Consider the following 18,830-nt stretch of genomic DNA (forward strand, 5'->3'; position numbering starts at 1 on the left):
CCTTCATGAACGTCCACTGATGTCAGAGTTAAACGTTTTTTGCGTGTCGAGGGAAGTCTCGTTAGTTAACCAGTTAAGAGTTCCTTAAGCACTCGTAAATTTTGTTGCAGTGTTTTTGTGGAGATTTATTGGCATCTGTGACGTAACTGTCGGTCAGGATAGCGAAGGGGGGATAGAGCGTATAAATATCGCAGTCGGATCTTCTACAGATTTTGGCATCTACGAAGAGCACCATTGAAGGTTCGTTATTCCAGACAGATCCCTCGCAGTTTCACAGCGTTTCCGGTAACTTCTTTGTAAGACACATGTACAGCTGGACAGCTCCCGTCTGCACTGGTCTGCTACTGATATTACACTGTCCGGGTGGGCTGCAGCCATGTCGATTCGTTGTGCTGTCTGCTGACGTCACAGGAGCCGCAATTCGAGCGTGGGTGTCTCGAGAAGCGCAGCGCTGGGGACGAGTCACTCTGGCGGGGAGCCGCAGCTGCGGCCGCCGCCTTCCTCCGTCTCGCCGTCGATGCTGTCGTCGTCGTCGACCAGGAACGGGCCGCCGCCCGCGTCGTCCGCCAGGTGTCAGTGCGGCTGCGTCCCGAAGATGCCGCCCCCGAGCCCGGGCGCGTGCGGCGGCCGCAGCATCGCGCCGCCCCCAGCGACGCCCCCGCCGGCGCCGCCTCCGGCCCCGGCCGCCGCCGCCGCAGCCGCCATCGCGGCCGCAGCGAAGAACGGGGCGTGTGGCGCGTGCGGGGGCGGAGGGCCAAAGAGCGCGAACGACGGCGGAAGCAGCGGCCGCGCCGACAGCCGCAGCTTCTCGATCTCCGCCTCCTGCAGTCGCTTCGCCTTCGCCCTGCGGTTCTGGAACCAGATCTTCACCTGCCGGCAGACAAACACGCAGCTTCCATCAGCAACAGTCGACGGCCTTTTTTTACAAAAACAGATCACAATTTACTGTACCCTGCTGCTAACACGTTAGAAAAATTATGCAATCCTTTAAAAGAGAACATTGTGATTCTGGACATCCTTAAATACCTTACAACTGTTAACAAGTGGCTATGTGCTGCTCCACCGCTAAAGTAAGTCATGGTTGTGTAGTGGTGTCTATGTGCCAAACTGATCATGATGCACAATTAACGGACATAAACAGTACGGCACCTTACAGCGCAGAAGCAGGGTCATACGAAACAGTGAGCTTTATCAACCCAGTGGCCTATACAGCCTGCTCACAACTTGCCTTAGTTTTCAAGTCCTGTACTACATAGGCGGTTGTGAGAGCGGCCGAGCAGCTGTAGCTTGTTCTTAGTGGTTCCTCTTCTCCGTAAATAAATGGCCAGACATGTTACATACCAATGGGGAGCTGAGAAACCGATCTGTTTAGTCGTGTATAACACACTAGACTCATTTGAATATTTTGCGAGTCATAAGCAAACGGTTTCACGTATTGTTACGGTACACCCCAACTCCCATCAAGAAAACGCCCTCCAAAAACTGGGTAGTGTGGAAAGCAAGGAAGAAGGAAAGTGATACACATTGTGAGTAAGAGAAATCTCTAGTAGTACAACACGCAAGTAAGCTGTTTAGGTTTTTATGTTGGTAACGCCACGTAGCGCTCTATATGAAAATCACTGACTGTGCTGTGTGAAGCCTGTGGCTGGTTTGCGTTGTTGGAATATTTGCTATTGTAGTGTTGGGCAGTTGCATGTGAACAGCGCGCAGTGTTGCGCAGTTCGAGGTGAGCCGCCAGCAGTGGTGGACGTGGGGAGAGAGATGGTAGAATTTTGAGAGCGGACGATCTGGACGTGTGTCCATCAGAAAGAGTAAATTTGTAATACTTGATATCATGATGACTTTTGAAAATTATTAAGGTAAATACATTCTTTGATCTCTATCAAAATCTTTCATTTGCTAACTATGCATATCAGTAGTTAGTGCCTTCAGTAGTTAGAATCCTTTATTTAGCTGGCAGTATTGACGCTCGCTGTATTGCAGTAGTTCGAGTAACGAAGATTTTTGTCAGCTAATTGATTCATGAAAGGTATAGGTTATTGTTAGTCAGGGACATTGTTTTGTAGAGATTATTGCGCTAAAAATGTTGTGTGTCAGTTTAACGTTGATCAGCATAAGTAAAGGGAGAAATGTCTGAGCCGGCCGAAGTGGCCGTGCGGTTAAAGGCGCTGCAGTCTGGAACCGCAAGACCGCTACGGTCGCAGGTTCGAATCCTGCCTCGGGCATGGATGTTTGTGATGTCCTTAGGTTGGTTAGGTTTAACTAGTTCTAAGTTCTAGGGGACTAATGACCTCAGCAGTTGAGTCCCATAGTGCTCAGAGACATTTGAACCATTTTTAGAAATGTCTGAGTACGTTCAGTTCTGCTCAGCTGTTTGAAAATCAAATAACGTAAGAGGTTTATCAGCACAGTAATTCATAATTTTTCTAAGGGGACGTTTCAGCCACACCAACGACCACTTCTAAAACAGTATTAACTTGACTCCTCATCACTTCAGTAAACAGTAAGATAGATTTATAAAGAATTTGTATCAAAAAAATTATATAAATTTTCGAAAAGTGTGTAAGGTAAAACATGTTAATTTTGATAAATGTAAATATTGATGGAAAATGGGGAGAAATATTAGTAAGTCAGTGGGCTAATGAGAAAAGGACACAGTGTTTTATGAGTAAGCTTGAAAGGGTGGTATGGGCTGAGGTATATGTAGAAAGAGGTGCTAATGCTAAATTCAGTGTCTTCTGCAGCAAAAATTTGTGTCAATATTTTAATGTCGCTTACCTAAAAGAATATCCAGAGGGTCCATTAAAGAAAAGTAATCCGTGGGTAATTAAGGGATTTAAAATCTCATATTAGAGGAAGAGGGGAATTTATGTAAAGCCTAGAGTAAGTGAAGAACCGACATTACTTGCATACTACAAAAAGTGCTGTAGTACTTGCAGGAAAATCATTAAAGTGTCCACAAGTATGCACAGAAATAATTAATGCGATTAATTTTATGAAACCTATATGGGAGATCGTGAAACGGGAGACAGGGCAGCCAGTCAGTGTACAAGAGCCCGTAACAATTGAACTAAGTTTCAATGTTGTAACCTATAATTCATAAGTTACAAGTACTTTTAGGAATCACTTGCTAAACGTAGCAGAAAATATGGGTTTAACTGAAGTAGCAAGAAAATTATCGTCCAGTTTCGTTCCTGACATCTTTTTCGAAAATATTCGTAAAAGTAATGTACTCAGGAGCAGTCGCACGCTTAAATGGAAATAATTTACTTAGCATATGACAGTTTGGATTCTAGAAGGGTTTCTCAACCGAGAGTGCTATTTATACATTCACTCTTCAAATACTACAAGGGTTAAACAATAACATATCGGCTGTTGGTATTTTCTTCCAAGGGGTTTGATTGTGTGGATCATGCTACTCTCTCAGACAAACTCAAGTCTTATTGAACTGGTGGCTTTGTGCACGGCTGCTTTGAATCACACTTGATGAACAGAATGCAAAAGCTTGTGCTGAATAATTCAGACAATGATCGAAAGAAAGAAAATTTTAGTCATTGGAGAAGAAATCTCATAAAGGGAGTCCCACAGGGTTCAACCTTGGGTTCATTCCTATTCCTTGTATATGTGAATGACCTTCCACTTAATATTCAACTACCAAAATTTGTACCTTTTGCAGACACATTACATTCATTTCTGTATAACAACTTGAGTCATATCAACAACTGAAGCAGAACATGAGCATGGGTAAATAAGACAGAGTGATCCAAATGTTTTGGTGTACATATTCACGAAACTTGACCTGGAAGAAGCATATTAATAAGCTTGTCAAAGAGTTATGTTCAAGCACGTTTGTTCCATTGCTAATCTTGGAAAGAAAAGTATCATTCTCCTGATATATTTTACAAATTTCCACTCAGTAATGTCTTACACAATAAATTTTGCGGTAACTCATCACTTAGAAAGAAAATATCGATTACACAAAAGCAAGCGGTAAGAATGATATGCAGTGTTCATCCATGGACATCATGTAGGTATCTTTTAAGGTACTGCGCCATCACAACACATGCTAATGAAAAATGACCTTTGTTACTCATTGTTAAAGCGGTCTGACGCTCATAAAGGAGTTCACTACGCAGTAACAAGAATTTTTGATTATTTGCCCAATAACATAAAATGTCTGACAAGTCGCGAAGTAAGTTTTAAATCTAATTTAAAATCATTCCCCATTGACGAAGTTTTACATAAAAAAAGAGTAGCTGCATGAATGGGACTAAAAATAATAATGTGTTCGATAATGTTAACACCAACCGTGCATACATATCCTGTAAACTGACTCGCTCCACATCATTTCGATAAAAGAATAGTTCAAATGAGCTATGGGACATGTAAGTAACTAACTAACTACCTAACACTTGCACGGAATTAGTATATTAAGACCTGTCGACGTGGAGGCATGATCTAATGGCAGAAAGGAATTCTCGTGTTTGGATGTGCTCATGAGCACACCGTGAATAAAGTTGTTCAGTTTATCTGTGCCCAGCGTGTCTGCAAGGAATGATATTCTACTCCCTGCCGTCTAACAAGGGGTAAGAACAGTGATCGTAAGAGGATCCTTACCGAAAGGACCCTGAGACGACTGTGCCAATAACAAGAAACATTTTCAAACCCTGTAGGAATTGCTACTGTCCGCGAGTGCAGGTCCATCTCACCAGTTTTCGAGCGAACATTTCCGAAGGGAACTGAAGGCAGTGGCGCAGTTCATGCAGGCTGAAGCAATGAGTTAAAATTTATACCAGGTCCAGAATTCGCACACAGGTCTCCTAATTGCTGGGCAGATACACCAACCGCTGCGCCGCACTGGCGCTGCAGCTACCATACTTACCCTTGTAAGACTCCCTCATCAATACAAATTCCAACTCACGCCTCAGCCCATTACTGTTCCCCAATGGGTGAAATGTGGTTAATCATGCTTGTAATATATTAACTATAGCTACACTTGAGGTACAGACAGGATTATGCCCGCTTCGCCGACTGTTAAGGTGCTATTCCAATATTGGAGAGCTTCTGCAGTACTGATCCGAATTTAGAAGGGGAACATCAGCGGGCTGAGGCGTGAATTGGAATTTTTATCGGGAAGGGAAATATACTAGGATCATCTGTGCAGCAGTGGTAGGCACACAGCCAGTGCGGCACAGTGGTTAGCGTTTATGACCAACAAACAGCAGGACTGGGTTCGAATCCTCGTGCTTCTACAAATTTTAATTGATTGCTTCAGCCTGCATCATTACCGTAGATAAAGGTGACACTCAATATGTCTCAGGAACATCAACTGTATTTGATTAATGATCCAGGGTGATTATTTCAACATCCTCTGTGTTGAAGCATTGCCCTTCCTTTTCGTCTTCACAATGGACTCTACTCTTATCCGAGACGACAACAGATATATTCACAGGGCAGTACACATGTGTTCTCGGTTTGACGAATACTCGCATATCCTATCGCTACTGGAATGGCATTGTAAAGCATTCGATCTTGATGCCATAGAAAACATCGGCAGCTATTTGGAACAGTTACTGAAGCACAGAAGTCAACATTCCCCAGTATAGTGCGGATGGGATGCGTACCTAGAATCTATTATCAGCAATAAAGAGACATTATGATCCTGAATGAAGCCAGTGTAGTGTGAGAATCGCCAGGTTCTCCATCATTAGAAAAAGCGAAAGTTGTTCCATCTGCAGAGACAGTGATCGTGATCATATTTTTTGCCTATCATGGAATGATTTACTAGCATACAGTTTCAACTCAAGCGGTTCAAATGGCTCTGAGCACTATGGGACTTAACATCTGAGGTCATCAGTCCCCTAGAACTTAGAACTACTTAAACCTAACTAATCTAAGGACATCACACACATCCATGCCCGAGGCAAAATTCGAACCTGCGACCGTAGTGGTCGCGTGGTTCCAGACTGAAGCTCCTAGAACCGCTCAGCCACTGCGGCTGGCAGTTTCAACTCACACCACTATTATAGCAAGATACTACACGTCAGTTTTGGCTGAACTGAGGAAGCACATGGCAAGGAAACGACAATAACTTCCTCGGACAGTGCGCGGTCTAACATTACCTCTGTACCACATCCGCCTCACAGCCCCAGTCTTCTCATCAGTAAAGGCAAAGGTTCGCGGTATTCGATTTCAGAACTCTGAGGAGGAGGAGATTAGTGTTTAACGTCCCGTCGACAACGAGGTCATTAGAGACGGAGCACAAGCTCGGGTTAGGGAAAGGTGGGAAAGGAAATCGGACGTACCCTTTTAGAGGAACTATCCCGCCAACTACCTCAAGCGATTTAGAGAAATCACGGTATATCTAAATCTGGATGGCCGGACGTTGGGTTGAAACCGTCGTCCTCCCGAATGGGAGTCCTGTGTGTTAACCACTGGGCCACCTCGCTCGGTGAAATCTCTGACAATGTTCAAGAAAAGTAGGGCGATTCTGTAGTACCTGACAAAGAATGGCCTGAACCATGTGTTCGATAACTGGTGGAGATGTTATAACACTGTGCATTAAAGTAGGTGGGAAGTACTCAGAAAAAGATCGTGTAGCCTAAGCATTACAGTGAGATGACAAAAAACGTGGGATACGTCGTAAGATCGTGTCGGACCTCCTTTTTGCCCGGCGCAGAGCAGCACCTCGACGTTGCATGGACTCAACAAGTCGTTGAAAATCCACTGCAGAAATACTGAGTCATGTTGTCTCTATTGCTGTCCATAATTGCATGGTGTTGCCGGTCAGGATTTTGTGCACGACCTGACTTCTCGCTTATGTCCCATAAATGTTCGATGGTATCCTGTCGTGCGATCTGGGTGGCCAAATCATTCGCTCGAACTGTCCAGAATGTTCTTCAAACCAATCACGAACAATTGTGGCTTAGTGACATGGTCATCCACGAAAATTCCATCGTTGTTTGGAGACATGAAGTCCATGAATGACTGTAATTTGTCTCCAAGTAGTCGAACATAACCATTTGCATTCAACGATAGAGTCAGTTGAACCAGATGATCCAATCACTCCATGTAAACATTGCACACATCATTATGTAGCTACAACCAGCTTGCACAATGCCCTGTTGACAGCTTGGGTCCATGGCATTGTGGGGGTCTGCGCCACAATCGCACCCTACCATCAGCTGTTACCAACTGAAATCGGGACTCATATGACCAGTCCACAGTTTTACAGTCGGCTAGGGTCCAATCAATACGGTCACGAGTCCCATACAGGTGCTGCTGGCGACGATGCGCTGTTAGCAAAGACACTAGCGTCGCTCGTCTGCTGCCATGGCCCATTAAAGCCAAATTTCGCCACACTGCCGTAACTGATTCGTTCGTCGTACGTCCCACATTGATTTCTGCAGTTATTTCACTCAGTGTTGCTTGTCTGTTAGCACTGACAACTCATACGCAAACGCCGCTGCTCTCGGTCGTTAAGTGAGGGCCGTCAGCCACTTGTACGTGGTGAGAGGTAATGCCTGCAACCCGGTATGCTCGTCAGACTCTTGACACTGTTGCTCTCAGAATAGTGAATTTCTAACAATTTCTGAAATGAAATGTCGTATGCGTCTAGCTCCAAGAACTATACTGTGGTGTCACCGCCAGACACCGCACTTGCTAGGTGGTAGCCTTTAAATCGGCTGCGGTCCGTTTGTATACGTCGGACCCGCGTGTCGCCATTGTCAGTGATTGCAGACCGAGCGCCGCCACACGGCAGGTCTAGTCTAGACTCCCTAGCACGCGCCCCAGCTGTACAGCCGACTTTGCTAGCGATGGTTCACTGACTACAGACGCTCTAATTCCTTTTCATGTTCCAGACCTCACGTCAGTATAGTTCTTCCCTCCTCACGCCAGCCTGCGTGAGCTAAAACGCGTGCACTTCGGCCTCCTCTAGTAACACGGTGTTGGCTCTTGTGCCAACCCAACATATACCACGTTCAAATTTTGTTAATTCCCGTCGCAAGGGGCATAATAAAGTCAGAGACCTTTTCACATGAATCACCTGTGTAGAAATGACAACTCGGTCAACGCACTGCCTTTTTATACCTTGTGTACGCTGTACTACCTCCATCTGTATGTGTGCGTGTCGCTATCCCATGTCATCTGTCATCTCATTGTAACCTGGCGTAATAAACATCGCTGAAAAAAAGTCTCAGTCCTTGTTAATAAGCCATCGTAATTAATGGTTAACTTAGACGTGCCGTGGACTTGCCTTTGTATCTGCGTCGCTCACCTGCGTCTCGGTGAGGTGCAGCGAGGAGGAGAACTCTGCGCGCTCGGCGATGGACAGGTACTGCTTCTCGCGGAACTTCTTCTCCAGCGACAGCAGCTGCTGCGTCGTGAAGGGCGTGCGAGGTTTGCGGTTGGGCTTGTGCTTCCGCAGTGTGCAACGCACGGGCGGCGGGGGCGGGTGGGGGTGGTGGTGCGCCAACGCGCCGCCTCCCGGCAGCCGCGGCACCTCGCCGCCCCCCAGCAGCACCTCTGCAACACAGCGGGGGCCGGCGGTCAGTCGCTGCCAACCGCGCCAGTCTGCAACTGTGCGCCCCACTAGAAGAACAACGGGTACTGGCAGAGTCGATTCCAGAACCGAGCACAACTTACTCAGGTGATACTTGGGATATAATAAAACTACATAATTATTATTTGTATTTTTGCAGATACATACTGTTGTGTACATAGTTCCGCGTAGTCACTGCGTACACAACTTTCCCACTAGAGCGCGCCCCGCTAAGCACAACAGCGCAGGCGCAGCGCTCGTCCGTCTCCGCACTACGAGATGGCGCTGCCTTAGAGACGGACCAAATTCTGCTTCCGCCGATCCGCGTATTAATTTGTAACGCAGCCAATGAGATTGCTGCTAACGTAGAACCTTTTCTCCTCACGGATCACACTCGCGCAGTGATACCTGAACGTGCGAGGTATTTTGTACCAGACTGCATTTGTCTGCACCAGTCCGTACCAGTCTACATTAGTCTGTACCAGTCTATAGTCAAGTTTCAGTCTGCACCTAATAAGATTACCATATACCTGTACATAGCCATGAAGATAAATGTATAGACACTTTATCAAGTATCAGAGATATGTGAGAATAAGATTAACGTACCAAGACCAAAGGAACTTCAGATTGTCAATTGTAAACAGTATCCAGAATCAAGTTACGTAATGTCTATGCTTTTTGTTATTTTAATAAATGTGTGTGAAAATTAATCAAGTTCTGTTTAAAGTTGGTCACCGTCAATCTGTTAATCTAAGTGTGCAAGTAGCATTTCTATCGTCTGACCTAACGGCAGAAGATAAACACGCCACGATAAGACCACGTGACATATTTCTGACACTCGCCTACTTCGTTAGAGCAACAAGTCAAATAATCTGATGGTGTGTGTACCGAAGGTCTTACAGTACGCACACCACACATACGAGGGGCGTTGAATACGCAATCTGACATCTTTTTTTCCTCGGCCAGTTTCGGATGAAACAATGTGGAACATTCTCGCTTCAGTCCCTATAGTTTCATGTAGTTCCGAAAGGTACCAGTGCTACACATTGCCTTCAAAATAGCATCTGTAACGGAGGTGCGTGCAAGTAGACAGTTGTCATTGAGTTTCTTTTGTCAGGAAACCAGAGCGGAGAAAATCTCCAACCCGCCCGGAAATCAAATGTATGTGTCTGACTGTAAGAACTCCCATTTATATTTCAGTTGGTTGGTTGGTTGTTTGGGGAAGGAGACCAGACAGCGTGGTCATCGGTCTCATCGGATTAGGGAAGGAAGTCGGCCGTGCCCTTTCAGAGGAACCATCCCGGCATTTGCCTGGAATGATTTAGGGAAATCACGGAAAACCTAAATCAGGATGGCCGGACGCGTTATATTTCAGTGAGTACAATAATCTCTACAGTGGTCTGGGAAGCGTGCCCCAGTGTATTTGCCCGAACCAGGAAAGTTAAATACAGTACGTCGTGAATCACTACAGGACTCAACCTCATTGGCAATCACAGGGGTTGCACAAAAATGTGAAAACACCTCCAGAAATTCGTGTTAACATATAACACGTCGGCCTCAGTTGTAAATAGAAATCAATCTCTACATAGGTTTCAGCCAAAATAATTTGGCCTTCTGCAGAAGGTATTGACAGAAAACTACTGCATGCCAAAGTTTTGCGATGTCAGGGATAAAACTATAGTATCGTAGTACCCAGTCATAAATCTACAGCAGGCCCCACTACGCGGACGGGTCGGTAGGCCGCGAGAACTGCACCGGAACTAATCGCAGCGTCCAGCTATGTACCGAGCACAGCTGATAGTCATGCGCATGCTCTCGTGGAAATATAAATGCTTAACAGAAGCTACCTTTACGTTAGGAATTGGCTTAATATAATCATAGAAACTGTTAACGGCGTAATATGTAAGCGAACTTACTTCTGAGGGGAACGAGAACCCTATAAACGGATTCGGAGCCTGTAAGAAATCCTAGCTATTACTCGGCAAAATTAATCCTCAATTTTGAATACATTAGTAATCGATTGAGGAAAGTGGAGTCAGGCGTCGGTGACAGCAAAAGCAACGTGGCCGGCCGGGGTGGCCGAGCGGTTCTATGCGCTACAGTCTGGAACCGCGCGACCGGTACGGTCACAGGCTCGAATCCTGCCTTGGGCATGGATGTATGTGATGTCCTTAGGTTAGTTAGGTTTAAGTAGTTCTAAGTTCTAGGGGACTGATGACCACAGATGTTAAGTCCCATAGTGCTCAGAGCCATTTGAACCATTTTTTGAACCTAGTGCCTTTAGCCTCGCAGTTTAATAGCTCTGTGTTATTTGGTGGCACTAGGCTAGACATCCTTGAGATGGTGAATACTATCCTGGTATACATTATGCTACGCCTGCTCGAACTGTCCACGTAAGTGTTATTGGTTGAAAAGCTGCAGAAATCACTCCTCGTCCCATCGTATCCCATATTTGTTCGAGTGGAGACAAGTTCGGAGATCGTGCTGGCCAGGGAAAGTTGCTGCACATCTTGCAGAGAACGTTGAATTTCACAGGCAATGTGTGAGCAGCATTATCCTGTTGGAACAACACATCACCTTCCTGTTGCGAGAATGACAGCAGAACGGGTCTAACAACGTAATGAGTGCTGATTGGGATCCCTTCCAGAAACACCAAAGGTGAATGAGAGTTATAGCTTATCGCACCCGAGACCATAAGGTCTGGGGTGTGGCAGGTGTGTCTTGAACGAATGCCTGCTAAGAGACAGCGCTAGTCAGCTCTACATCGCACGTGCAAACGACCATCACTTGCCTGCAGGCAGAATCTGCTTTCATCGCTGAAGACCAAGACGCGCCATTCCATTTCGTAGGTGATCCACTGACGTCACGACTCGAGCCGTGCATGCCGGTGCTGTGGCATGAGTGAAAGACCGACTGGAATTGGTCGTGCCCATAGTCCTACTGCTAATAACCAGTCCGTTAACAGTTCTTATTGACAGGTCTGAGTTGCAGCGGTAGCCGTCCGATCTGCCACTGCTTCCCTCGAAGTTCGTTGATCCTGGCGGGGTCTATGCTTTATGGTCCTCCAGAACCTGGACAACGGGTGTGGGAATCTTCACGTGACCACTGATACCAGCATCGTTGCACAACTGGAGCAGAACGTCCAACTTCTGTGGCAGTTCTCCGAAAGGACCATCCCGCCGCTCGGAAGGCCGCAATTTGACCCGTTTCGGACTCTCCCAGTTGGTTGTAGGAAGCACACGAGTGTGTCTCCGTTTCGTGGTTGCCTGCTTGCTTCACACGTTTGCACCACACTGAGCCTTCTGGCTGTGAGCTTTTCCTACTAAAGTGCAGACACAGATTAGCAGTGCATCTACCGTCCCCCAGGTGAAATATGTCATCATCGCATCAAAAGCAATGTCCTCTTTTCAAGTGTACTAACTTTTTTACGGCTGTGCATGTACAAAACTGCTTTTACATTTCGAGAGCTACATGCAAATTCAGAAAGCTTTTACAGTTTGCGTCCCAAAACGCTGTTCGTATACCGGGTATAGTAAACGTGCAGTGTTTCGACAGATATGCCTAATATTTATGTGCATTGCAATGGCGGTGTGGAGCTAGGCGTAGCTGTGTACTGTTCTTTGGTATAATATCATCGCGGGCAGTTTTTAAATTGAAATTACATTGAAATGAACACCCTTAGCTGCTTATACGTCAACGGGGACAGATGAAAATGTTTGCTCCGACCGGGACTCGAACCCGGGATCTCCTGCTTACATGGCAGACGCTCTATCCATCTGAGCCAGCGAGGACAATATATATATATTTTGAAATGATGCAAATGAACTTCACGATAGGCTCCACATTGCTTTGCGCTCGACCGACAGAAAAACCCTGATGCAAGTAAGGGGTAAAGACAATTTTCTGTTAGACGAGTAGGCTACATCGCGGTCGGAAGAGGTGGAAGAGACATATCTGTGGCTACGACTCGTAGTGATTTCTTTGTTCTCGTGGAGTGTGGCTGCTCGTGCGTAAGTAGCGACAGTACGGCATCTGCCGACAGACTGATGAAGTTCCTCGTTTTCACACAGCGAATGTTAGAAAAAGGAGGATATGTGACGTCTAGTCGCACAAAATTTTTAAATCCTTCATATATTAATAACGTCGATAGCTAGATTTAATCATTATTATAAATTTAATAATGCTAATTGTTATCGACTGGAGCGAGATAAAAAGATAGATTATTTCTAGTGTTATTATCATTGCTGCTTGGCATTTACGGAGGTTTTTCGTCCTCCGTCCGTAAAACACCACATTCAACATCAGTGCCGAATTAGTTAACGTTTGTTAAGTCATTCTGAGGCTGTTGACGAATGCGGACTGCTTGGGCTGATGACAATGTCTGGGTCAGTAGTTTTATTTCAGCTTGTTCTTGGACTGATTTGCATTGTGAGTAAGCTGTATTGTGATGTATCAGCGCTGTTTTAATTGCGTTCTCTTGTGTAGGGAAGCAATTCAGTGATATAAAATTCTCATTACAGTTACACTTTGTTGACCAGAGCAAAATGTACTAAGAAATCATTTACAGTTTTTGCTACTGCGAGCGTGCTATGGGCAGTTTTAGAATGTGTTACAAATAATATCATCCATAATACTCCTACTGCAATTGGAGTCCCTCACGGACTTGGCCTACCGTACAGCCGGACTACGAATTTCATTTGCCTTCCCACTGTGATTCCGTTGAAGAGGGGTACACTGTGTAGCCACACGGTTGCTGTAGGCCGAAAACACGTTTCTAACAGATGGGGATTGGGGAGAAGAGAAGTTTGTGGCACAACTTAACTAGAAGAAGGGATCGGTTGGTAGGGCATGTTTTGAGGCATCAAGGGATCACAAATTTAGCATTGGAGGGCAGCATGGAGGGTAAAAATCGTAGAGGGAGACCAAGAGATGAATACACTAAGCAGATTCAGAAGGATGTAGGTTGCAGTAGGTACTGGGAGATGAAGAAGCTTGCACAGGATAGAGTAGCATGGAGAGCTGCATCAAACCAGTCTCAGGACTGAAGACCACAACAACAACAGATGATGATCTTTAGCATTATGAACATATTGGTCAGAGACATTTTGAGCCACACACTGATGCGACTGCATCAGGAAAAAAGTTTTCAAGTGTGGTACTTTAAATACAGTGAGAATATTTCTTCTGAAGAACGAGTACGTTCTACATTAGGTACTCTTCTTTGCATGTGCTCATCCACAACATATTATGGGGAGAAGAAATATTAACATGTATAAAGTAAGCAGTCTGTTAGTTTGGGAATTTTCGTATGTTGGAGAACATTTGATTACTACTGTCAGTGGAAAGAGAATCGCCGATAGAAAATGTATCAGGTACTTGGAGACAGAAGTGCCAGGAAACGAAAGATGTAAACAATGAATAGGGTAACTTTATACTCAAATACAATTAAGATTAGAGGACTAAGTAATCCAACGGTGAAGTCACGCGTAGCTTTGTGAGATGTAATTATAATTTGATTACTACATTTTGTCTTCTGTGACATCGGAAATCATACTGTGAAAATAACATGTTTCGCTACATCTCTTTCGTTTTGTCAGTAAAATGCCTTTTGAGGCAGGTAGCTTTCATTTTGTCATTGTTATCACAGAGACACAATGCTCGCGTTCAAAGAATCGTGGGAATGTATGTCTGGTCACACTCGCAGGGCATCCATTTTGCCTCTCGTATACGATACAACCTCCTGCGACCAATTGCTCAACGTCGCTACGCCCATTTTCCAACAGTCGTCTCCTGATTTTGTAAACGTTCCAGTGAGACATGCTTTATATGAGGTAGAGCCTTTATTGACATACAAGTTCCGTGAACGGAGGGCGGTATGCAAACGCATTTTGCTGCCGTTAATTCATTGCTGTGTAACTTGCAGTTAGTTGTAAAAGGAGGTACTCTTCTGATGAGAATGCCATGCTAGTCTTAGTCACAATAGGGGATTCCAGAAACATCACTGGGCACGGTGACTGGCCTCGAGCTTCCGCATGGTACCCACATGCCGAACGGGAAGCAGCAGTTATTCGTGCGCCACGACCTGTACCTGCCAAGAATGAGAAGTTGTAAACTAGTTGCCATTATTGTTGTACGTGTTTCTGTTTCTATTACTTTTATTTTAGACACTCAAGAAAACATAAAAAAGAACCTTGAGTCTTGAATGCTGGATGATGTGTTTAACTAGCCGCTTTTATTAAGGCAAGGCAAATAACAGTGTTGCACTGGAGCGCAATTTAATATGCATGGCGTCGTTCAGTATTGTAGGAATTCTATCAATAACTGGAACTGGAAGAGTAACAAGGAGGATTTAGACCCTGGAGAAGCTGCTCAGGACAGATAACCACTTTGAAATTGGTAGTGGATTACTACAAAAGAAGACAAAAACAACAAGTCATAATCTTTATAGATTTCAAAAAAAGATTATGATTATATTCACAGAGCGACAGTTATGAAAACACCAAGGAATTTCGGTCTCATCCCAGATTAATAAAAATGATAAACTTAACTTTATCAAACACCAAACTTAAAGTTCAGTGGAGAAATATCTGAACCATTTACGAACAAAATGGGGTTATGAAAGGACGCAGTTTATCGTCGTTAATTTTCAATTGTACGTGATCAGGGAATGGTACTAGAAAAATCCTAAAAACATAAAAATTGGAAACAAGTAAGACCAAATAAACGTAAATTACTAGGGATTCGCGGATGAATTACCATTACTAGCCAATAACACTCAAGAAGCCAGAAAGCAAATAACACGCCTACAAAATATAGCACAAGAAACAGAAGTTCAGATATCATTCGAAAAGACTGAAATAATGGTAGCCGATCGACAAGTAATCAACCACATTACAATAAAGTAAAGATAGTTAAACAATTTAAATAACTAGGAAAAATTTTAACGTACAGCTTGGGCGAAAAACCTGCGTGGCAAGTAGGAACTAACAAAACGATAAAACTTAACATGGTCTACATATCAAAACTTAATAAAACATTACAAGAAGGTGGCTCAACCAAAGATGACTTATGGAAGTGAAAGTCACGCAGAAAAACGGAATCGACGAAATCCTAAAAGTATGGCGAAGAATAGGTAGAACATGCATAAATAAGAAATATCAAAATGATGGACCTTGGCGGTGCCAAAGGAAGTGGTGAACAGTGAACTGGAGACCATTACAGATACTATACGGAAGAAAAGGATCTAATTATTCGGTCACCAGAAACAGATTGTTAAGAAAAATTATAGAGAAACTTTGGAACATGAAGGATGGATAAAGGAAATCATGGACGATATGAAGGAGCTAAAATTAACTCCGGGCTTTTAAAAAACAAAACAGAAAATTTAAAGCAACTGAAAGACATAAAAATAATTTTTAAACCGAAAACAGACAAACGACTAACAATAAAAGGGGTATTGACAGATGAAGAATGACAGAAATATTGGAAGGAATAAAAAGATACTGGAGTGTTCAGAAATGAGACCTACTGAAGAAGATGACCAGAAAATGAGTGACTGAAGTGGTTAAATAAGGCCGTAAAAGAAGAAGAAGAAAAAGAAGAAACATAACTTCACACAGGGCAGTAAACAATTTTGTCAATTCCCTATACATTCTAAGATAAGAATCCGCAAGACACCGACACTATTAGAGAGGCGCACTTCCCTCTTCAGTGTTAATGTGGCGACGGATTACCCACGTTGAAGTAATTTATAATATTGGTTCAAATGGCTCTGAGCACTATGGGACTTAACAGCTATGGTCATCAGTCCCCTAGAACTTAGAACTACTTAAACCTAACTAACCTAAGGACATCACACAACACCCAGTTTATAATATTAGCCCCTATATTAGGTACGAGTTATTGAAACTCTAGACCACCAAAGTTCAAAGCCCCTTGCCATTGCTCACCGCCAAAATGAGAAAGGAGCAAGCAAGTGTTGAAACTACCGATACGTTTCAGATCCCAATAGTGCGTGGATAAAATATTTTTATAATGTATACTGTGTACAAGAATGTTCTATGCAAGCGTAAAAGTGAAACGAATGTTTTACGAGACAAGAATGATGAATTATGGTCGAAGGTAAATCTGCGTGTAAACTACAGCTCTTAAATCACCAATATTAGAGTATAGCTAAAGTGTGTGAGCTCTGTCCAAGCTGGACTAAAAAGAGAAATCGAGCGAATATAAAGAAGTAGGCTATGCTTGGCCACAGGTTGATTTGTCTCGTGGCAGAATACAACAGAAATGCTGAAAGTCTCAACTAGCTGACATTTGTAGCACAACGGCCAATATCTCACTCAGCAAACTGCAGTGAACCGGTTATGAGGGAAAAAAATGTTCAAATGTGTGTAAAATCTTATGGGACTTAACTGCTAAGGTCATCAGTCCCTAAGCTTACACACTACTTAGCCTAAATTATCCTAAGGACAAACACACACATCCATGCCCGAGGGAGGACTCGAACCTCCGCTGGGAGCAGCCGTTATGAGGGAGAAATCAAAGAATCGCCTTCGTTCTTCCTGTATAAAACTGTCTCAGAGAGTGTGTATAATTAATGTATATTTAGAAAAATGATACCTTATATGGAGATATACAAGTAATCTCTATTCATACACTCCTTTAATGGCCGGCCGTGGTGACCGAGCGGTCCTAGGCGCTACAGACTGGAACCGCGCGACCGCCACGGTCGCAGGTTCGAATCCTGCCTCGGGCATGGATGTGTGTGATGTCCTTAGGTTAGTTAGGTTTAAGTAGTTCTAAGTTCTAGGGGACTGATGACCTCAGAAGTTAAGTCCCATAGTGCTCAGAGCCATTTGAACCATTTGAACTCCTTTAATGAATGCAAAGGAATAAACATTACTGTGCAGCACAGTGAAATGTGCTTTCACGGTCGTCTGACAGAGCGAAGCGGAGCATCGGCTGAGAGACTGGCCTCAGATTCCGGATGAGACGGGTATAAATTCACGATTTAGGTTTTCCGCAATTCCCTATCACGCTTGATAGAAACGTTAGGATTATTCCTTTCCTTTGAAAACGACACGGCCTGTTTCCCACCCGTCCTTGCCAGATCCAACCTTACGCTCTACGTCTAATAATCCGGTGATCGATGATACGATGATCCCTGATCTTTTTTAACGCATTTTGTAGTGGTTTTCAGTGCAAGAATAAAAAAATAATGTGAAACGTGTCTGGTCTTAATAAAGAGGAAATACACCTGTTACCTGTAGGTGGTTTTCCTACTATCAACAGTGTACTCTGCCCCTTCCATGAACCCCACATTTCATTTCCACGCTTTCTTTTAGTTAACTGGCAACGATGCAGTGGCATTCGACACATACGTAGACTTTTCGGCTTGCGAGCCACATGAGTCTCTTTGTCCATTTGAGTGTGGCTCTTCCACATAATACCACGTACGGGCGCACGAATATGGCGCTACATCTCTCAATCATCGTCTCCTTAAAAAAAATTTCGTTGTAATAGGCAGTGAGTAAACAAATATTCTACTGCATAACAATATACACTGGTCATCAGGGGAAACGTTTTGAAACGCTTCGCTCCCTTATTAACGGAAACTGAAGGTTTCGCCTTGAGATGCGTGTCACTATTCAGAACTAACGAATGATCAGTGCCTCCAAAAATTGTAGATGTTACGTCTCATCCAAATCAGCGTCGTCATAAGCTTCAGGGGAAAGAAAACACAGCTCTTTACTCAAGGGTTGCAAACCTAAACTTTGATTCACTTTCCAAGCCTGTTGAAACATGCCCGAGAAAATAGTTCTGTGCCCGCGGTTTACTCCTTCGATTCGACACTTTTAAGTTTGAGGAAAGCGTTTCTCAACAGGTTCCTGGAATCAGAAGCAGCAAAGCGAATTAGCCTTTGTTAAAAATAAACGTCTTAATTCTACTGCAATAGAATTAAATTTTTCTCCCTTTAATACTGAAATTGAAAACGCTGAAATGTAGTTGCTGAGTTTAAAGAACAAATAATTGTGGCTCTTTAAATCTGAACACCTTCGTACTGATGTAGATATACTGGAGAAACCTCCACAGCGTATGTTGACTGCTTTGAAAGAACCGGAGAGGGAGTGTATGTTGGTTTTTAACACATGGGATAGCATTCCTGATTCAAATAATCAGCTGAAAAAACTTGCGTTTGATGTTCTTCCCTTATTTAGATCTACACATTCATGCACACAATCATTTTCAAGCATGAACCTTATCAACAGTCAACTGAGAAGCAATCTCA

The 18,830-nt window shown here is 43.9% G+C and overlaps 1 protein-coding gene across 1 annotated transcript in view; it reads right to left on the bottom strand.

Annotated features, from left to right (window-relative positions):
- Nucleotides 1-573: 573 nt before the first annotated feature.
- The window catches only part of LOC126474725 (homeobox protein MSX-3-like), a 124,751-nt gene continuing 106,494 nt past the window's right edge, over nt 574-18,830 (bottom strand). The window contains exons 2-3 of the mRNA XM_050102205.1: nt 8,279-8,526; nt 574-870 (exon numbers count right to left, since the gene is read on the bottom strand). Of these exons, the coding sequence (XP_049958162.1) occupies nt 574-870; nt 8,279-8,526 (545 nt within the window). The remainder of the gene's footprint in view (nt 871-8,278; nt 8,527-18,830) is intronic.

The sequence above is a fragment of the Schistocerca serialis genome, chromosome 4 (genome assembly GCF_023864345.2).
Source record: "Schistocerca serialis cubense isolate TAMUIC-IGC-003099 chromosome 4, iqSchSeri2.2, whole genome shotgun sequence".
Classification (NCBI taxonomy): Eukaryota; Metazoa; Arthropoda; class Insecta; order Orthoptera; family Acrididae; genus Schistocerca; species Schistocerca serialis.